Source organism: Solea solea, chromosome 9, assembly GCF_958295425.1.
Source record: "Solea solea chromosome 9, fSolSol10.1, whole genome shotgun sequence".
NCBI lineage: Eukaryota > Metazoa > Chordata > Actinopteri > Pleuronectiformes > Soleidae > Solea > Solea solea.
In genome coordinates, this window is record NC_081142.1 from 27577444 (window position 1) to 27599564 (window position 22121).

Consider the following 22121-nt stretch of genomic DNA (forward strand, 5'->3'; position numbering starts at 1 on the left):
TATATATATATATATATATATATATATATATATATATATATATATATATATATATATATATATATATATATATAAAAAAAGTTCTATTTAAAAAAAAAAAAACATAAGTGTATACTTGCATCTAATGTAGGCACTTGTGTCCTGGGGGGTGACAGGCTCAGATGAGCCTCCCCCGGGGATGCCTTCAGCCACAGGGCGACCCCTGTATTGGCTGAGAGCCAGCTCCTCAGCCTCTGACAGAGGTGGTAGAGGTGGCCCTCCACCCGTTTTTCGGGCCTCTGCCTTCTTTCTGTTGGCTGAGCAGAACTCAATGTTTGCAATCTGAATTAATATTTACGTTACGTTTAATAGCCTAAGTCAATTAAAAATAAAAAAATAAATCAAAGTGAGGTGCAATCATAGCCTAGCAAAATATGCCTTACCTTTTTGAATGATGTTTTTATGTTTCATTTTGAGCTGCTTCCAAGTCCTCCTTTCTCCTGTTGGATTGCACCTAAATGAAAAACTCAGATTTCATTCCTACTTATATTCATAACTATAGACTATGTTATGATCATACGGTTAAATGTTACGTCAATGGAATAGTACATTCAAACTTACGCGTTGACTCGGGCAGCAATTTTCTCCCATGCGGTCTCTCTCTCCTTCGCTGCTGCAGCTGTGTTGCATTCGCGGCGAAATATGTGCTCATATTCTCCGTAGCCCAGCATAAGGATCTCCAACTCCTTCGCACTGAAATAAGTTGATCTTTTTTTTTTCTCGGTTGTCATGGTGACTCGTGGTATCGGGGCTCCATTGATGATGGCTTTTTATAGTGGTTGTGCACGCGCGTACCTCGAGGTTAACATACTCAGAGTTGATTGAACTAACTCAGATCAGCTGTTCTGGAACCGGATACTCAGAGTTTCCCGACTCAGAGTAAGTCAACTCAGAGTTCAGGGATAGACTCAGAGTGTGTTGAACCTGCTTTCTGGAATACCCCCCAGGTGTATTTCAAGAATCGATAACATTAATAATAATAATAATAATAATTACCACACCATCATCTTCATCATCTAGTCCAGGGTGTGACATGCCTCTTGCCCCAACAGCTCCTTGTGTGACCCTCAGAAAAGGACAAGCCGTAGAGGAATAACAGTAATGACTAGCTGTGTAATCAACTCAAAAAGGTTGTGGGTTTAATTCCTGGCTCCGCTCGTCTACATGCCTTGTGTTCTTGGGCAAGACACTTAGGCCCACATTGCTGCTGTCAGCAGGAATGGGTGAATGATGTAGTGTAAAGCAGCTTTGAGTGGTCATCAAGACTGGAAAAGCATAATATAAATACAGACCGTTTACCCACACACCACCTATATCTATATAAATTTTGCTTTGTGGATGAAAGATTTGACTACAATAAGCAAAGTATTAATCATAAGGTCTCTATTATTTTGACCAAAAATACAGTAAATAGTATAATTTATAGTGGTAACAACCCTGTAGCTTCTATTTAAACATTCAATGAACTCAGTATGAGCATGAAACAGAGATGTTCTCTTTTTTCTATGTCACTTTTACATCGAAGCAAAATCGTAATCTTATAAAACATTTACTGGAAGCGTAGATGTCATTCATAATTATGAAGTGGATTTCTTTTGACGTGGGTGGAGCTTGGTATTTATAGAAATTAGTTCTCAGCTTGGATATTTTATGTTGGTCAAATAAGTTCATAATTAAGTTATTCCTATAAGATTGAGCAAGGTATAAATCATCATGAATTTGTTTGGGCATTTTTTATTGATGAAGTAAATTCCTTTTATAGAAAGTGTTGGTAGATAAGGAGGGGAATAAGAGGAATGAGAGGAAAGTAGCTCTTCACTCTCCACTATCCACTCACACTGTCCACGCTGTCCACGCTGAGCTGCCAATACATTTGTCTCTTTTAATCCTCTTACTCCAGCAGTGTCCACACTTTTAACAAGGGACAGATTTGATCATGTAAAGATTTCCGGGTTACAATGGTCCATTCAGAGCTTTTTAACAGTAAATGATACCAAACAAATGCACATAAGTAATAAGTAGTCATCTTAAATGTAAGTAATGTTATCATTAAGTAATCTTAAGGTGTCGCTCACCTCGTCTGTCACTCACTACAACGTTATATGATACCACAGCGACCTCTTGTGGCCGTATGTACACACGTCCGCTGTCCACTGGCGGCATTAGTGTGTCATTGATGATTTAAAAGTGTTTAATGAACCCGTGAGAAGAGTAATAGAAACACACAAAGACATGACTGCTCCGTGGAAAGCAACCGTCATAGTCAGCGCCACACTACAGGTACAACTTTAATGATCAAACAGACAAAGTTTGTTTCATTAAATCACCTCAATAACATTCATGACATTAGCTAGCTGTGAAGCTAATGCTCGATAGCGTTATACAAACAAAGGAGAATATGCTTAAATACACTAACAGTGACGTGTTCAAACTTCTTCTGTGGTGACTTTTAACAAGTTCATTTACGTGTTTTTGTTTATGAAATGTGTTTATGGACAAGAACCACAACATTAGCAGCATGCTAACAGCACAGCAGCATCGTATCAGGTCCTCAGACAGCGTGGAGCACGGAGCCTTTATTTTCCCTCTGTCAGGTAACACATCACAACTCAACTCATAATGTCGTTATTACAATACTTTACTATGTTTACACCTTATTAGTTATGAAAAATTCATTCCAAAGCTGTAAAACATATATGTGATTACTCACAACATCATTTTATTGTAGTATAATATATTGTTATGTTCCTATAAATATATATATGTATATATATATATATATATATATACATATATATGTATGTATGTATGTATGTATATGTATATATACACACATATATGTATATTTGAATTTGTATTTTATATTCTTATGTTTTCTATGTTTTTGTATTTTTGTTGTTATTTGTATATTTGTATTTGTGTCAAGTGTAATTCCATGGTGTGAGGATTAATAAATTGTCATCTAATCTAATATAATCTAACCTTTAACACCACTATATGGATATTTTGGATAATAATAATACACCTGGCTTATACTTTTTAAGTCAGTATGTAACTTACCATACCCAAACACAGTCACAAAAATCATAGGTTGTCGTGGACCATTTGTCAGCAAACAAAAACTTTATTTTTTTTAATTTTGCTCAGGAATTGCATTTCTATTGTTGGACACTCAGGACGTCCCCGAGCATTTTGAGGAGTCAGGACTCACTGAGAGGATCAACAAGTTTGTGCAAGTTCACCGGAACAGCTTTCTTCTTCTATTTGCTCCTTTTATTGGGAAAAAAGAGCTGATAATACTGTCAGAGATTCAATGCAGGTATAATAATTATAATAATAATAATAATAATAATAATAATAAACATTTGTAGGCATTGACCTACTTGTTTGTCTTGACTGACATTAATGTAACAAGGATTGTGTTCAAATATAACATCCATAAAGCAGGGTCAGTGAAACAGCATCAGACATGACACATAATGGGGCTGAAACTATTCATTCATTATTGATTGTTAATCAGTTACTACATTTTAGTAATTGATGAATGGTTTTGATTTTAGATTTTTGAGTTTTTAGTTTTTTTAATGTGTTTTTAAACAAATGTAACAAACTTCATCAGTTCAATATTTGTCAACATTTTCTGATGTTGTATGGTCCAAACGACAAATTAAAAAAATGGTACGACATTTATCGATTATGTAAATAACTTGCAGTATCCCTAGTATATATAAAAAATAAATGAATAAATAAAAGTAGATCTAAAATGAGTACACTTAACAGTCACTTTATTAGATACTGGACTGTGATCTGATGACTGAAGGCAAGGGCTGCACAATTCACACATCTAACTAAATTAGTCACAAGCTATTTGAGTCTTAATATTTCTTTTATAAAAGGAAAACAAGTTCTGTGATTTCAGCTTCTTAAATGTTCCTGCTCCTCTATGATCAAGAACTGGATATATTATTTGGTTTTTATGTACAAAATACATTTGGTTTGGCATTTTTAGTTTGTGGCTTTTGTTCACCTTTAATGTTAAATCAGACATTTTATACTCAGTCTGTCCTCTTCTCTTTCAGATTCTTTGGCACTAATCTCAGGATTCTGCCCGTACGAAACAACACTGAGGTTGTCAAAGGAATGCTAACAATCGCCAAGGTAAATATAAAGACAGGACACAAAGTTAGTTGAAAAATGAATGTTACCGTGTACCAGCAAATGTAAACCACTGCTGGTTTCTTGTGCAGGCCACCAGTAAGCCCCATGTGGACAGTATGTGTGACCGCATGTCTCTGGCTCAGGCTCACGTGGTTGAAAACAGTCCAGTGTGGGAGATGCTCAGAGACATCCAGCTCAGTTGATGATCATGCATATGCAGCATGTTCCCACTAAGCCCCGTACTTCTAGAACTTTATACAGTGAACATAACAAATGTGAAGGTTAAAGATGTTTGTTCTGCTTTCTTATAAAAAGCCACACACTGTTTCATCTTTTGGTATCGATGGATGTCTTTAGTATCATATCGGGCATCGTTACTCTCTGTAAAAATAAAGACATGAGGAAAGACTCAACAGTTTCATTTTATTTCTTCAGGAGTTGAATTTGAAGTTGGTGGAAGTGATGAGTTTGTAGCCTCACATTAAACCATCACATCAAGTGTTACCTTCAAACATCAAACATGCTAGGCCACATATTCCTGCAACTACACAGGGACGGACAGAACCTCTGATACATGTGTTTCAAATGCAAAATGTTATTTTGTAATTTGAATTTGTGTGTTTTTTGAGAAAATGCTATCGTATTTGTATCAGACTACTTCAATGTGCCGATAGTTGTTGATTAGTCTCATTCAGAGAGTATTTTTAGTATTTTGAAAATACATTTATTAGTTGGGTATTTGGTATTTTTAAAAAAAATACATGTTGATGTATTTTTGCCCATGCATGCACATACAGTACATGTGTGTTACAAATTGCTGCATGTTTTCATAAATTTAGCAACCGATTAATTGGTCTTGGGCGGAATAACTTATGTAAGTATTTATAAGTTTATTTTATGTTCCAAGTTCATTTACCAAATCTTGGTTATTTATTCAAATTTGAGAAAGATATGTTTTTTTGACGATGGCCTGCTCCATGCATTTAATCTTTAGTTTACATTGTTTTTATTTAATTATATCAATGCACTACACAAGATGCACATTAGAAAGACAGACCATAAATGTTGTTAAATAAATCTTTATTAAAGTGAACCAATTCTGTGTATAATTTGTTATTGTTCCAAAGAATAGATATTCACAACCATAATGGGACGATATATATATATATATATATATATACATATATATATATATATATATATATATAGGCCAAGACTGCAGCTATATATGAAAACATAATCTGGCTGATGTGGACAGTTCATCTTCACTGAACACAGAGAGGTCTGGAATTACGTTTGAATCTTCAGGTTTTCTGCTGTGATCTCGTCAATGCGAAAAATGAGACTCTCCATCAGGTCAAATGTCACCAGAGCGCTCTGCAACACCTGCAGCACAAAGGAAAACAGTCAGCTGGCAAAATGATGTCAAACTGCCGTGTGTACATTTAAATATCAACAAAAGTCACATGTTACAAATGTACAACAGAATAAACATGCAAACAGGTTGGCTGAAAACACAAAGGTTTCAGCAGTGAATTCCTCCTATAAGCCTCTCTCCATGCTGTTGACGCGCCGCAGAAGTGAAATTGAGTGATTGATCGGCTGGAGCACCACCGGACACTGTTGTCCTTTCTCATACAGACTGTGGTGAGGTTAGTTTGAAGACAGTACAGAGCTGCTGGATCTGAAAGACTCACAGCATTCTAAATGCCCTAGTCCAGATTGGACTAAAATCAACAGCACAAATCACCAGAAGTGACACAACATGTATTTATACCTGACGCTGAGCCTCTGGGGACATGTTGGACACTTTCTCATGCTTCACTGTCATGCGACTGACTAATGTCCCACATCTGGCAGCGTCTCTGGCTTCTGCAGGAGGGTGACACAGATGATTGTTCACATGTTATAAAAAACGACAACAACAACAACAATAACGTGTGCACGGTTATTTCAGTGTCACACAGAATGGCAGATAATGAATCACCTCTAGCTTTGAGTTTTTGATCTTCCCTCAGTGCGTTGAGCTCAGCAGAATAATATCCTCTGGACAGGCCGATACACACACGCAGCGTTTTCAGGTATTCATCTTTGATCCTGCACAGCTCAGCCCACACACCTGTCTGAGGGAGAGAGAGGGAGAGACAGAGAGACAGAGAGACAGAGAGAGAGGAGGAGCTGGTCAGCACCCTGCTGTAAGAGCAGTGTTAGAATGTGGAATGAGACAGACTCACTTTGCTCCATGGTTCTTTGTCTCTAATGAGGAGGTAGCGTAGAAGATTCAAACTCTCCATTATCCTGGAGAAAGACAGACAGACAGACAGACAAAACAAGCTTGCTTTACTTAAATGGCTTTGACTCTGGATAAACTGTCGCACACATTTATCTTTATATTTTGACAAATGGGTGTGTGGCTAAAGTTTGTGTCCCTTTGTAATATCCCAGCACAGAGGAGTTGTTGACACGCTGCTGCCTCCATCAGTCACTTCAAATGTGTTATTTAGAGACGTTGGTGTTTGAAATCCTTCTTTTTCTGATTTACCTCAGTAAAACAAACTCACCACATGGGGCAACGTTAGACCAGAAGCTCTTGTGTCCCCATGAGCTAAAATAAAGCTGTATAAGAAGAAGATATCGCAGCACGTGGACATATATTATATTATCACACAAGAAAGTCAGTGCTGACTATGTGTGACTATGAGTACAACCATACTTCAAAAGCTGAGTATACATTGGCACTTTCATTACAGTACTGATTTTAAACAATTATAAACTTGTATATACAACTGTATATACAATAGTTACATATATATGTATATGTTCACAAAATTCAACTACAAAACATTATTTGATAACTATTAAGTTGGGTCCTGACTTAAACTCAATTTAAATTAAACTTTAGTTAACCCTTTAACGCCTAAGCCTCCAAATGTCTGCCTGGACTTTTTTTGTTGTTGCTTATTTTAACCATAAAAGGGCCCGAAAATGTCTTGTAACTAAAATTAAAGTGAAATTAAAATTAAAATTAATTTTCTCAAGAATAACTTTCAGTATCTTAACAATTTACTGCATGTTAAAATAGTGTATTAACAATTTAAAAATAAGAAAAAAAAGGAACCTCATGTTCCAGCGTTTTTCCAACCCTCTTTCTAATGAGATGAAGGCAACAGCGCCACAGGCTGGCTTTGACGTGCAACTTCTCAGCTTTCAGAAACCTTTTTAATTTTTTTATATTATTAACATTAAATACAGTAATGCAAAGTGTGCTTGTGCAAACGTGTCGTCAGCAGGTACATCATTATGAATTGAGGAGGATTTCATTCATTTTTGTTGATCATTTAAACATATCAAACCAGATTGATGTTAATCTTTGTGCCTACAGTTTCTGTGTTTTTTGATTCAAATAAAATACAATATTTTATCTCTGTGTACATGTAAATAAAAAGTATAGTGTACACGTCACCTGTCCATACTGTTGAGCAGATCTGTCTCTGCAGCTTGTGGCACACACAGCACCAAAGCCAACAACGACAGAAACTCTTCTCCCAGGAACCATTTATTGCCGTTAGCAGGCTGAAGACAAGAATGATCAGGGATTAAAACACTTTTACAGATTAAACTGTGATTGATTTTCTCAATTCTTCTCAGAGATGCTGTAGTGATGCGATGTTTGTCGTGTTTAAACTCACTTCCATGGAGAATTCAACCTGGTTCCTGATGTTCTTCACGATGTAACCTTCTACTCCTGCGTGGCTGCTGGTTTTTAACATACACCTGTGGAAATTATACAAGAAATCAAGCGTTTTCAAAGAATGTTTTTCAAATTTATCAGGTGAAATTTTAGAATATTGAAGGAACGTTTGACTTCCCCTCCCACCTGAAAAACTTGTGCTTTGCCTCAACGTCCAGTTTATCAATGAAGAGCTGAAAAACATGCAGCCCCGATTTTCTCTGGAAAAGAAAAGGAATCGATGCATTTGATGAACAGTGTCAGGCGTAGATGAAGAATTTGTAAATACTCACCAAGTGTTGCATTGGACAGTCAGTGAGTATCTGTCGCAGGTTCTGTGGATTTTAAGACACCATAAGTCCTGCATATGTTTTTATTATTTTTATTATGAACTATATAGCAAAACAAACACTTTTACTTTGAGATTCTGTGAAATGTTGTCACAAATATTGTTATTTCTGTATCATGATGGATTATTGTAGTATAACTGTAATATTATATCGCCCACACCTACTGAACAGTTGCTTTTCCCCCCAAACACTTGGACTTATTTTTTACTTGACCAGCCTAGATGTTCAGTGGCCATTTGTGTTTGAGACACTCTACAGGACACGCTAACTGTGTTTGTCACAATTACAATTATTGTGTAATCTATTTTTTGTAATATAACATTTTATTTATATTTCCTGTAAAAAGAATAGATAGATAGATAGATAGATAGATAGATGGATAGATAATTTGATTGTTGTATATCTGAATTGTGAATTGTTGGGTTTCTCTGCTCTCGGTGATGTCTATGTACAGTGACTTGATATGTGTAGGTCAAATAAAATTGAATTGAATTGAATTATTTAAATAAATAAGTATATTATTATATGTAAAAACAGATCCTGTTGTCATGTGTCTCACCTGTGGTGCACTGTAAAAAGTGGGCAGTTCCAGCAGGCTCACTGGAAGCCTGTTGTCCTGCACATTCTCCAAGCTTTTTGCGAACAACGCCTGAATAATAACACACACACACACACACACACACACACACACACAAAGAAGAAGAATAAATGATCACTTGTCTTGACTTATTAAAAATAAATACTCTTTATTGATGTTTCCTCACCAGTCCTTTGAGCAAGTGCGATTCCTTTTTGCTGTCGAGGAGAAATGGGACATTTTGAAATTCTCTCATACTTTTGTCTTCGATATCTTTTGTTCAAATGAAGCAAAAGTGACAGAAAATGATCAAACGAGCCAAACGTAGAGCGGCAGCTCCTGTATAATCGCCAGCTAAAAAACATCACTTTTCTCCATGGACTTTGGTGAGGGAGAGTGAAGGGCTTACAAATCAAAACAAACATGTTTGCCCTCAGTGACATAAAGCAGGAAAAGCTAAGTTAACCAGTGAAGGTAAGTTGATGGTCTGCAGCTGGTTTGGTTTGGATAATGGTGACATGAAATGTTCATATTACCTGCTGAGAAGTTGACTGATGTATTCCATGTTGCACTGCAGAACAAACACAGGACTGGAACGAGAGGACGAGTGCAGTTAGACAACAGTTCACCGATCAAATAATCAGCAAGGTAGTTCAGGCAGTTTGTAGCTTTATCATCACACCTGAACACTGCAGGAAAACTGTCCGCGGTGATGAGCTGGACAAACAGCAGATAAGCCAGACATGCTCTGGATTCCCTGCACTGGCTTTTCCTCAGAGAGCCGTAGAACAGCAGCTCTGACGCAGATGCTTTGACTACAACGAGCGTGGCCTGTTGAGTTGGACAGTTAGTCCACAGTGTTATGTTTCCTTTTTCTAAACAGAGAGATTTCTTTTTATTACCATTATCTCTGTTGCAAAGAGCCACAGCGGCGACACTTTCCTGTCTTGCTTCAGCTCAGCCTCCAACAAAAGTTCCCTCAAAGTCCTCAAACAGCTGCAAGAACAGAGTGAGACTCTTTACACACTTTTCACCAAAGCTGCTTCACATACAACTAAAACTCATCTGAATGGAAAAGTACTACTGTTGTTAAGTTATGATAATGAAACTGAAAAACAACATTTTAGCTTTTGATGATGACAATTTGAACTTACTGCAATTAGACATGGGACGATATGAAAGTCATGTTTAGGATTCATTTTAATATTAAATAATCGTAAAAACACGCTTTAAGCTCTTAGAATATCTGTTATATTCACTGAGACACACTCGCTTTGCCTTTTTTTTGAACATTTTGAAGTGAAAATCAAGTTAATTTTGTTTCTGAGCTCCTGGGATGACTGGAAACATGTAGGCTCCTCCTTTTTGCACTAAAGCCACAACTAAAGATTATTTTCATCATCAAAGAATCTTTTTCTCAGTCGACTAACAAGTAGATTGGTCCATAAAATGCCAGAAGATTATGGAAAAATGACATTGTGTTACCCAAACAATGGTCAGTGTTTGGGTAACAGCCATTAGGAGCAACAAGTGGTTAAATGTGTTGCCCATTGGCAGCTGGGATTCAACGACTCATTCACTCACCAATTTTACTCCTAATGTCCTAAAAAACATCTTGAGATATTTAGTTTACTGTCATCGAGGAGCAAAGAATATTGTTACACATAACTGAGCCTTATTCAACAAGCTGAGAAATCAGAAAACACAAAGTATTAAAGTAAATAAGTAGTAAGTAAGAAAATTGATTAATGATCGATTCATCTTTGCAGCCACATGTTGCACTTCTAAATAAATCACTAGAACTGTCTGTTGGCGAGCTTTTCAAGTGAATTCTTAATGATTTTACACATTCACAAGTAATAATTGAAATTCACACTGATCATATTATTGTGACTTTTAAAGCAAGGCACGATACAATTAAATATCGTCCCATCACAGACTGCAATTCATTATTGTTATAAACAATAAAAGTGTTTATTTATATAAATAAAAGTATACAAATTATACTAAACAAACACAGTTCATATAAAGACAGAAGAAGGCGGCGTACAACTGGAGAAGCTCGGTCCTCATCTCTTCGTCGTCGTCGTCTTTCCTCTTCACTTCCTCCGTCAAACACTTGACAAACTGAGCCAACACCTCACAGCAGTGACACAGGCCGAACTCATCGTCCACCTCCTGCTGCTCTGTGTGAGGCACAGGCAGCCGGACCAGCTGGTCCAGCAGAGCAGACAGAACCAGACCCACACTGGCTGCTCTCCGCTCCTCCAGCTCCAGCAGCACTGAGCAGCACCACACCACACAACACGTTAGTGGATCCTTCACATAATAACGTTGAATACACATTCAAATTGTGTCAAACAACAAAGGCTACAACAGACCAAAAATGTAGAAAAACACACAAAAAATAACCCGAAGAAACATCGTTTCTAAGTGAGAACACATCAGACCCATATATATATATATATATATATATATATATATATATATATATATATATACAGTATGTATATATATATATGTATAAATAAATAAATAATGAAGTAAATTCCCCATAATTCCATAATTCTTAGGGACAGGAGTTTGTAACTATAGCTATCTATGTGCAAGCCATCAGTTACTATGGTAACTTCACTCTCTCTATCAAATGAACTGTGTACATCAAATAAAAAATACAATGAATGATGAAACATTATTGTCACAGTTTTGATTTGACATCGCTGATGTGTGTTTTCCAGCTAAATCTGTGCTCAGTAACTTGGTACTTAATGCACACACACACACACACATACACACACACACACATATGAGTGAGTTGTGTCACCTGTTTGAAAAAGTGGAACAACAGTGATGATGGTCTCAGAAATGACTGTAGGGTGAACATCCTGGATTATTTGAAGCAAACTATGCAGAAGCTCATCAGGTCTGCAAATCTAAACAAACAGACAGACAGACGGCAGACAGACAGACAGAGAGACAGACAGATATTTAACTGATGTTGATGATATACAGGTATAGGTTATGTAAAGGAATTATGAAGCGAGTGTCATGAAATGGAGGATAGTTTGTACCCACTGTGGTCAGATGTGTGAGTGCAGCCTGGCAGTGATCTGGACACTTCTCTTTTTTAACGACCTCATTCACAAGAGGAGCAACGAGAGTGTGACCCATAGACACCATGAGCTGCTGCAAGTGACAAAAACAAACAAACAAACAAACAAACAAACAAACAACCTTGTCAGGTGACAGCAAAACACAGACACAAACAAAAATTCACTGATATCAGGTCTTTGGTGTATGGATGAAACAATGTGTTTGAAGACGTTATTTTGAGGCTTGGTAAACACTGATTAACACATTTTTTTCTATTTTATGGACCAAAAAGTCATCGATTAATCGAAAAAATAATCAACATTTAATCTTCTGCTTTGTTTTTACACTGGATGTCCTTCCTGATGCAACCTTCTCATTTATCTGAGCAAAGGTCTGAGAACATTCAATAGGGAGCAATGGGGATTTTGTACCTTGTTTAAAGGAACCCCAACCTGTCAGGATTAACCCAGCACTGATTCAGAATTAGAATCATACCTAATTCAGGTTGGGGTGTGGTGGTGAGTAAACATTCTGAACTGTTAAAGAGATTCATATAAGAAGAATAAAAGTAACTACAGTATAAAAGAGAGGAAGAGAACTAGCAATACAGTACAAAAACATTACGTACAACAGCTGGAGAATCAGTGTAAAAATATGAATGAAATACTGTACTGTGAGACACTGACTACAAGAGTCAGTGTTGAAATGTGTGAGTATACTTCACACCTGGAGCATGATTTAAAATGCAATTTATTTCAAATGATTAATTTCAGATGATTATATACATAGTTTATAAACTGTGGCTTGAAGTTATCTAACCAAGTTATCTAACCAGATATAGTATATATAAAACTAGAAACTAGCCTTTGAGTTTCTTTCCTGAAGCCACCCGGAAGAAACTATATATTGAATAGCCACTAGGGAGCGACACTGCTGATCAGTTTGAATGGAAGTCTATGAGGAAATGAGTGTCAACTTCTCACTTGATTCATTATGTCAGGTTTCAACTCTTCTTCAATAGAACATGATGTCAGTGTTGTCATCAAAAGAAGCAAAGAAATCCAGAACACATCCCCATTTATCAATTATGAATGGATTAAATGTTGCAGCCCTAATTAGTGCCTGCTGCTGCAGGGCATACTAGTCAGAACTCCCTAGGGTTCTGACTAGTATGCATTACAGCGCAAGCATCTCTTGTTATTGTACCGGTGTTTATTAGTGCCTGCTGCTGCAAGGCACACTAGTGAGAACCTAGAGTTCTCACTAGACTGCATTGCAGCGCAAGCATCTCTTGTTATTGTACTGGTGTTTATTAGTGCCTGCTGCTGCAAGGCACACTAGTGAGAACCTAGAGTTCTCACTAGAATGCATTGCAGCGCAAGCATCTCTTGTTATTCTATGCGTTTATTCCATATCTTCTTTTTCCTCTTGTATCTCTATCATCAACCGTTCTTGAAATATGACCACTTTAAAACATGCTGTTTTTTCTGTTTCACAGAGGTTTTGGACAGTTAGGCACAGGTGCTCATAGGGAGGAGGGGGAACAGGGAGCGGGCAATTAGGGAGTCTCTGTATTGTGAGTCTCTCTGTATTGAATTATTACTCTTCCATCCAAAAGTTTGGCGCATAACTCCTCCCAGAGTTTTGAGAAAACCCCCACACATCCTATATCAAAATGTGTGGTTTGATCAGGGTTTGACAAAAATGTCATAGTTTAGTGTGTTGTCCAAAATTTGACAAAAAGTCATAGTTTATTATGTCGTCCAAAATGTCACAGTTTAGTTTGTCGTCCAAATTTTGAAAAAAATGTCATAGTTTAGTATGTCATCCAAAGAGTCACCAAAATGTCACAGTGAAGTATGTTGAACAAAATTTGAAAAAAATTTCATAGTTTAGTTTGTTGTCCAAAAAGTCGCCAAAATGTCATAGTTTAGAACGTCGTCCAAAAAGTTGCCAAAATGTCATAGTTTAGAACGTCGTCCAAAAAGTCACCAAAATGTCATAGTTTATTATGTCGTCCAAAAAGTCGCCAAAATGTCAGAGTTTATTATGTTGTCGAAAAAGTCACCAAAATGTCATAGTTTATTATGTCGTTGAAAAAGTCGCCAAAATGTCATAGTTTAGAACGTTGTCCAAAAAGTCGCCAAAATGTCATAGTTTAGTGTGTCGTCGAAAAAGTCGCCAAAATGTCATAGTTTAGTGTGTCGTCGAAAAAGTCGCCAAAATGTCATAGTTTAGTGTGTCGTCGAAAAAGTCGCCAAAATGTCATAGTTTAGAACGTTGTCCAAAAAGTCGCCAAAATGTCATAGTTTAGTGTGTCGTCGAAAAAGTCGCCAAAATGTCATAGTTTAGAACGTCGTCGAAAAAGTCGCCAAAATGTCAGTTTAGAACGTCGTCCAAAAAGTCGCCAAAATGTCATAGTTTAGTGTGTCGTCCAAAAAGTCGCCAAAATGTCATAGTTTAGTACGTCGTCCAAAAAGTCGCCAAAATGTCATAGTTTAGTGTGTCGTCGAAAAAGTCGCCAAAATGTCATAGTTTAGTGTGTCGTCGAAAAAGTCGCCAAAATGTCATAGTTTAGTGTGTCGTCGAAAAAGTCGCCAAAATGTCATAGTTTAGAACGTTGTCCAAAAAGTCGCCAAAATGTCATAGTTTAGTGTGTCGTCGAAAAAGTCGCCAAAATGTCATAGTTTAGAACGTCGTCGAAAAAGTCGCCAAAATGTCAGTTTAGAACGTCGTCCAAAAAGTCACCAAAATGTCATAGTTTAGTGTGTCGTCCAAAAAGTCGCCAAAATGTCATAGTTTAGTACGTCGTCCAAAAAGTCGCCAAAATATCATAGTTTAGAACGTCGTCCAAAAAGTCGCCAATATGTCATAGTTTAGTACGTCGTCCAAAAAGTCGCCAAAATGTCATAGTTTAGTACGTCGTCCAAAAAGTCGCCAAAATATCATAGTTTAGAACGTCGTCCAAAAAGTCGCCAAAATGTCATAGTTTAGTACGTCGTCCAAAAAGTCACCAAAATTACATAGTTTATTATGTCGTTGAAAAAGTTGCCAAAATGTCATAGTTTAGAACGTCGTCCAAAAAGTCGCCAAAATGTCATAGTTTAGTGTGTCGTCCAAAAAGTCGCCAAAATGTCATAGTTTAGTGTGTCGTCCAAAAAGTCACCAAAATGTCATAGTTTCATCTTCTTCTTCTTTTCCTTTGGGCTGCTCCCTTCAGGGGTCGCCACAGCGAATCAACCTCCTCCATCTCACCCTGTTCTCTGTATCCCCCTCTCTCACACCAAATAACTTCATGTCCTCTTTCACTACATCCATAAACCTTCTCTTTGGTCTTCCTCTAGACCTCCTGCCTGGCAGTTCCAACCCCAGCATCCTTCTACCAATATACTCACTATCCCTCCTCTGTACATGACCAAACCATCTCATTCTGGCCTCTCTGACCTTATCTCCAAAACATCTAACATGTGCTGTTCCTCTGATTGACTCATTCCTGATCCTATCCATCTTCGTCACTCCCAAAGAGAACCTCAACATCTTCATCTCTGCTACCTCCAGCTCTGCTTCCTGTCTTTTCCTCAGTGCCACTGTCTCTAGACCATACAGCATCGCTGGTCTCACCACTGTCTTGTATATCTTTCCTTTCATTCTGGCTGATACTCTTTTATCACACATTACCCCTGACACTTTTCTCCACCCATTCCAACCAGCTTGAACACGTTTCTTCACCTCTTTTCCACAATCTCCACTGCTCTGGACTGTTGACCCTAAATACTTCAAATCCTCCACCTTCTTTATCTCCACTCCCTGAAGCCTCATGGTTCCACTTGGGTTCCTCTCATTCACACACATATATTCTGTCTTGCTGCGACTAACCTTCATTCCTCTCCTTTCTAGAGCATATCTCCACCTCTCAAGCTTTTCCTCCACCTGGTCTCTGCTCTCACCACAGATCACAATGTCATCTGCAAACATCATAGTCCATGGAGATTCCTGTCTAACCTCATCTGTCAGTCTGTCCATCACCACCGCAAACAAGAAGGACCCTGATGTAGTCCCACCTCCACCTTGAACTTCTCTGTCACACCTACAGCACACCTCACCACTGTCTCACAGTTGGCATACATGTCCTGCACCAGTCTAACATACTTCTCTGCCACTCCAGACTTCCTCATACAGTACCATAGTTCCTCTCTCGGCACTCTGTCATAGGCTTTTTCCAGATCTACAAAGGCACAATGCAGCTCCCTCTGACCTTCTCTGTATTTGTCTACCAGCATTCTTAAAGCAAATACTGCATCTGTAGTACTCTTTCTAGGCATGAAACCATACTGTTGCTCACAAATGCTGACTTCTGCTCTCAGTCTAGTTTCCACTACTCTTTCCCATAACTTCATTGTATGGCTCATCAACTTTATTCCCCTATAGTTACTGCAATCCTGAACATCTCCCTTATTCTTAAAAATGGGCACCCTCACACTTCTTCTCCCTCACTCTCTAAGATTCTGTTGAATAGTCTAACCAGAAACTCTACTGCCTCCTCTCCTAGACACTTCCATACCTCCACAGGTATATCATCAGGACCAACTGCCTTTCCATTCTTCATCCTCTTCAGTGCTCCCCTTCACTTCAGCTTTACTAATCTCTGCTACTTCATGGTTCACAGTAGTTACCTCTTCTACCCTTTGCTCTCTTTCATTTTCCTCATTCATGAGCTCTTCAAAGTACTCTTTCTATCTTCCCATTACTTCTGTGGCACCGGTCAACACATGTCCCTCTCTATCCTTGATCACTCAAACCTGCTGGACGTCTTTCCAATCTCTATCTCTCTGTTTTGCCAACCTGTATAAATCACTCTCCCTTCTTACTTTCCAACCTAGCATACAAGTCATCATACGCCCTTTGTTTGGCCTTTGCCACCTCTACCTTTACCTTGTGCTGCATCTCCCTGTACTCCTGTCTGCTCTCTTCAGTCTCCTCAGTGTCCCACTTTTTCTTTGCTAACCTCTTTCTCTTTATATACTCCTGCACTTCCCCATTCCACCACCAAGTCTCCTTATCTACTTTCTTTCCAGATGACACACCAAGTACTCTCCTACCGGTCTCCCTGATTACATTAGCTGTAGTTGTCCAGTCATCTGGGAGCTCTCCCTGACCACCCAGATTCTTTCTCAACTCCTCCCTGAAAACCATATAAGAGTTCTCTCTTTTCCACCATTTTGTCCTTAGTTCTGCCTCTGTCCTCTTCGTCTTCCTTGTCACCAGATTCATCCTACAAACCACCATCCTATGCTGACTTGCTACACTCTCACCCACCACTTCTTTGCAGTCAGTGAATATCATAGTTTATTATGTCGTCCAAAAAGTCGCCAAAATGTCATAGTTTAGTATGTCCTGGACACATCCAGGTCAAGAGGTTGGTCACACACTGCTCAGCCAATGTGTCGCCACGTGTTGGTCACCCTGGCAGGAACAGCATGCCCAAGCTGATTCCACAAGTGTTCAATGATGTTGAGCTCAGGACAGCAGGCAGCTGTTCCATCCTCTCACACCCAAATTCTGGAGGTAGTCTCTGATAAGCTGCTCTGTGGGGTGAGCGTTGTCATGTTGGAGGATAGAGTACCAGACTATGGACTATGGAGATGTAGGATTGCCACTTGCTGCAGAACTCATCTCATCTTGATATCTTTCTGCACTGAGATTGCATCCAATGATGCCAACAAGCCTTTCCAGTGAGGGAGAGTCAATTTGGAAAAGCATCAACAGTTTCTTAGGGAGAGCTCAACATCACACTGAGGATATCCAGCTCACAGTTCAGGGCCAGACAATAGATGACAATGCCAAAATTGCCTCCATTTTTAATTCTTTTTTTATTGACTCTGTTCGGGAACTAGGAAATCATTTTAAGACTAGGGAACAACTCACTGACCTGAATGTTGCGGGACAGGGTTTTGACCTAGTCACAGTCACTGAAGAGGAAGTGAAGAAAGTGATTTGCTCCCTAAAAAACTCAAAAAGCAAAGATGTCTCTCATCAGGACACAGTGTTTATCAAAAAACATTCAACCACACTAATTCCTCCAATTACTCACTTGGCAAACCTCTCCATTATTTAAAGTTTCTTTCCTCCACACTCGAAACAGGCCATTGTAACTCCTATCTTTAAATCTGGTGATCGCAATATAGTCAGTAACTACAGACCCATTAGCATCTTACCAGTAATTTCCAAAATTGTAGAGAAAATCGTCATAAACCAACTTACAGACTACATAAATAGCTGTAACCCTGGTCTTGACTCAGCACAATTTGGATTCAGAAAACACCATTCCACAGAAACAGCCATCCTCCACCTAACAGAACAAATCAGACTAGGTCTGGACAGAGGTGGAAAGTTGGAGCTGTGTTCTTAGACTTAAGTAAAGCCTTCGACATAGTTAATCGTAACGTCCTTTTGTCTAAGCTCTCCAACTTCAACCTTTCGTCCAACACACTTGCATGGATGTCGTCCTACCTATCCGATAGAAGGGAGTGTGTGAAAATTAAAGATGCAGGCTCCAGCTAGTTGAGGAGCACAATGGGTGTACCTCAAGGATCTGTGTTAGGCCCACTACTATTCAGTTTATACATTAATGACCTCCCACAGTACTTTCATGACGTAGAGGTACAACTCTATGCTGATGACACCGTCTTATACACACATGCAAAATCAGCTCAGCAAGCTGCTACTAAACTAACCAACATCCTGGTTGGAGTTGCAGAGTGGCATCAACCATTCTTGTCTCACCCTGAATGTAAGTAAAACAAAAGGCATGTTCTTCTCCAATGCCAAGCTAAACATCCCAGATGTAAACATTTACATCAGAGGTGAAAAGATTGAGACTGTCAGCGAGTTCAAATATCTTGGTGTGCTACTTGATCCAAATCTGAGTTTCAAGAAACATATCAAAAAGATGACAAAAACTATCAAATACAACTTGGCTAACTTCAGGCAGATTAGATCCTCCCTATCCACAGAGGTTGCAAAAATATTTCTGCATGCTCTTATTTTATCACACATCTCCTTGTTGGGGGCAGGCTCGTCAAACAACAATCAGGCCCTTAGAATCCCTGTATAAACAGGCACTGAAAATATTTGACAAAAAGACACTTAGGTACCATCACTGTGACATACTACACAGGCACAATCTTCTATCTTTTGAAAATTTCAGATTTTTGTCAAACCTATGCACAGTCTGCAAAATCCTAAAAGGCTTGGCTCCCACCTGTCTGCAAATGTTTGTTTGTTACCGTGGCTCTGTAAGGTCCACTAGAACAGCATCTGTACACAGCTGCATCTGGACAGGCAGCCTTTTCTGTTAAAGCTGTCACACAATGGAACACCAGTCCAGATAATATAAAAAACTGTGACCTGCTTGGTGGGTTTAAAGCTAACAAAAAAAACACCTAAAACTCAAACAACAATGCACCTACTAATTTGCCAGTGGCTATTTGTGTGAGTGTATGTGTGTGTGTGTGTGTGTGTGTGTGTGCACCTGTGAGGGGCACTTCCTACATTGCTGTATGTTCTTACTTGTTGCGTAATGTTTTATCTGTGCTGTATTTATTTGTCCTTCTACATGACATTACTTGCTGATTGATATTTGATGTTTTATCTGTATTTGTATTTTGTATTCATCTTTAGGTAGGGACCGCAGATGTAAATTAGCACAAGGCTAACTCTGGTGTAATGCATCAAATGGTGACATTAATGTTTTTAATTGCACATGGTCCCTTTCAAATAAAATCAAATCAAATCAAAAAAATAGCAGAATAAGCTGTTTGACATTGGCAGAGGAGATTTGGCAAGTTTTTCGTGTTGCAACCCACAAATGCATTTTCCTTACAAATGTGGCACCATTTGAAAGGGAAATAAAAAGGCTTTCCAACAGTGTAAGATGTATTGCCAAGAAGCTATATGATAGCTGGAGTGTTCAGGAGTGGGTGGAGGACAAAATACCTGGTTTTTCTCGTCCTCGATAAATCTCAGGATACGTGCAGCGCCATTCTCAGCTAGACATGCAGATCCCAAACTCCTGAACTGCTCGTAGTCTTCTGGCTTCAAGTCCTCTTCGGGAGTGTCTCTCTGAAAATAGGATTCACAATGAGCTAATATCTGATAAACATTACAGTGTTTACTATAGGGAAGGCCCGATATCACCATTTAGTGTCAGATACCGATGTCACAAAATCGAGTATCTGCCGGCACAGCCATTTCAGAAGCTGTTAACAACACATTTGTGCTGATGCTAATTTACCACCTACAGCCATTTCAGTCTCAAAGACGTCATTCTCCAACTGTGTAACAAATATTCTTCTCCCATGAAGAAGACGTCATGACTCAGCTAAAATGCTGTTGCTGATTTCTGTATAAATTATTACAATCATTTATGTTCATAGTGAAGCATGAGAAATGTAGAATTTTTGGATCGTATTGGATTTTACATTTTTATCTGTCTGATATCTGATAAAGTGGTTTAGTTTTTGCTAAACTATTTAATTATAAATGGTGCTGTTGTATATTCATTTAAGTCAAACTGGTGTTAAATGAAATTGATAAACGATCACTGTAGATTATTAACTTGTATGTTTTTAATCTTAGTTATGTTATGAGTGATAATCCCTCATGTGCCCATGCTGCTAACTGAACCAAACCAAATATGGTGACGCAGCATGTAGCTGTTAAGCTGCATGCAACTGCAACAAGCTACCAACAAAACTGAAATGAAGCTCCAAATGAGAATATTTTTGTAAAATCCAGATTAAAAACACATCTGCTCTCACAAGTTTATGATTGAGCTCTTTTAATGCACTTTACGTTGTAATCTTTTGCTGCACTAAACTTGTTTTATGCTAAATTTTTATTTGTTTTCTGTCTCTCTTTCTATTTTCCTAGTATTATAATTGGGTTGTGTATTGTATTGTAGATGTTTTTTCCATCCATTGTCTACCAGTTTGTCGTCCATGTGAGGCCTGCGAGGCTGCTGGTGCCAATCCCAGCTGACATAGGCAACAGGCGGGTTCACACCCAGGTCAGCGCTCACATTATCAGGATGAAAAACCATTCACTCACACCTCTCTTTTTTTCATACTTTACTGTTTTTAATACTTATTTTTTTTTGCTTTTATGAGACGTCGTCTTCTGTTAATTTTATTCGTCCTTATATGTTAACTTCTTGTTCTAAATTCACGTTTAATTTTACCTTCATGTTTGTCTTTTATCGGAGTTTTCTACATTTGCTTTGTAAACTCAGATTGAAAAAGTATTTCAATAATTATAATTATATTGAAATTCCATGGTTAAATAAACGTTAAATTTAAAAAAGTCTTGTGCCAAAACTGGCGTCAGTTTTTAAATCAAATCAATCAAACATGAATTAGCTGTCAAAGGCTCTATGTTAATGTGATGTGATGAGTTTACTAAAACAGCATGTGTTGCTTTATTTTGTCAGGTTACTGGAGTGAGTGAGGACGATTGGACGCTCTTGTCCAGGTTGGTGTCAGTCATGTTTGAAACTGGAATGACTTATGAAAGTAAGTAGAGTACGATCGCCTCGGTTCAGTTGTGTTACAGTGACGCTCAGTGTTGACTCACCCATCTCTGGATCACACTGTTCACCTGATCTTCATCCATCGCCGGTGTCTCCTCACAAACGTCTGTCATCAGCAGACGTGTCTCTGTCTTCACTGCAGCAGATAGAAGCAACAGAAGCTGTGCCGGTGTCTGTGTCGCTGAAGAAATGAATTTAAATCTCTGCTGGAGGCTCAGGAGAGAGAGAGAGAGAGAGAGAGAGACAGAGAGAGAGAGAGAGAGAGAGAGAGAGAGAAGGAACCTCTACATAAACCTCTTATCTAATTTTGTGCTTGACATGTAATCAGATTAAACCAGATCACTTCGGTGGTCAGAGAAACACTCATCTCAGTCTCAAAACAAACAGTCCAGACAAGACTGAAATAGTAAGCAGTAAATATTGCAGCAACACTACTATTATTGTCTTATTACTATTACTATGAGCAGAAAAACAAAGACACAAAGGTTTTAGCTACTCAACAAAAGGCTCACCTAATAAAAATGTATGCCTCTTTAAGTCAGCGATATCTTAAGAATATGTTATCTTGCATTTTATTAATAGTGACTG

General features: G+C 38.3%; 2 protein-coding genes across 3 annotated transcripts; one reads left to right on the forward strand and one right to left on the reverse strand.

Annotated features, from left to right (window-relative positions):
* Positions 1-2020: 2020 nt before the first annotated feature.
* On the forward strand, positions 2021-4656 carry LOC131465981 (protein SPO16 homolog). 2 transcript variants are annotated; one of them, XM_058638997.1, is made up of 5 exons: positions 2021-2319; positions 2540-2633; positions 3187-3271; positions 4119-4197; positions 4287-4656. In XM_058638997.1, exons 1-5 carry the CDS (start codon positions 2272-2274, stop codon positions 4398-4400), a joined length of 420 nt encoding a protein of 139 aa, XP_058494980.1. In that variant the 5' UTR covers positions 2021-2271; the 3' UTR covers positions 4401-4656. The 2 variants fall into 2 exon arrangements, with proteins under 2 accessions (XP_058494980.1, XP_058494979.1); XM_058638996.1 differs by having other exon boundaries at positions 2137-2319; positions 3187-3358.
* A 758-nt stretch (positions 4657-5414) lies between these two features.
* Positions 5415-21705, reverse strand: LOC131465837 (glomulin-like). The gene is made up of 18 exons (XM_058638775.1): positions 21578-21705; positions 19943-20068; positions 11930-12040; positions 11679-11787; positions 10905-11136; positions 9757-9850; positions 9537-9685; positions 9391-9444; positions 9042-9072; positions 8837-8926; positions 8221-8262; positions 8075-8148; positions 7887-7971; positions 7661-7770; positions 6432-6495; positions 6185-6320; positions 5975-6069; positions 5415-5583 (listed from the first exon to the last, which is right to left on the reverse strand). Exons 1-18 carry the CDS (start codon positions 21644-21646, stop codon positions 5488-5490), a joined length of 1767 nt encoding a protein of 588 aa, XP_058494758.1. The 5' UTR covers positions 21647-21705; the 3' UTR covers positions 5415-5487.
* Between the last annotated feature and the right edge of the window lie 416 nt (positions 21706-22121).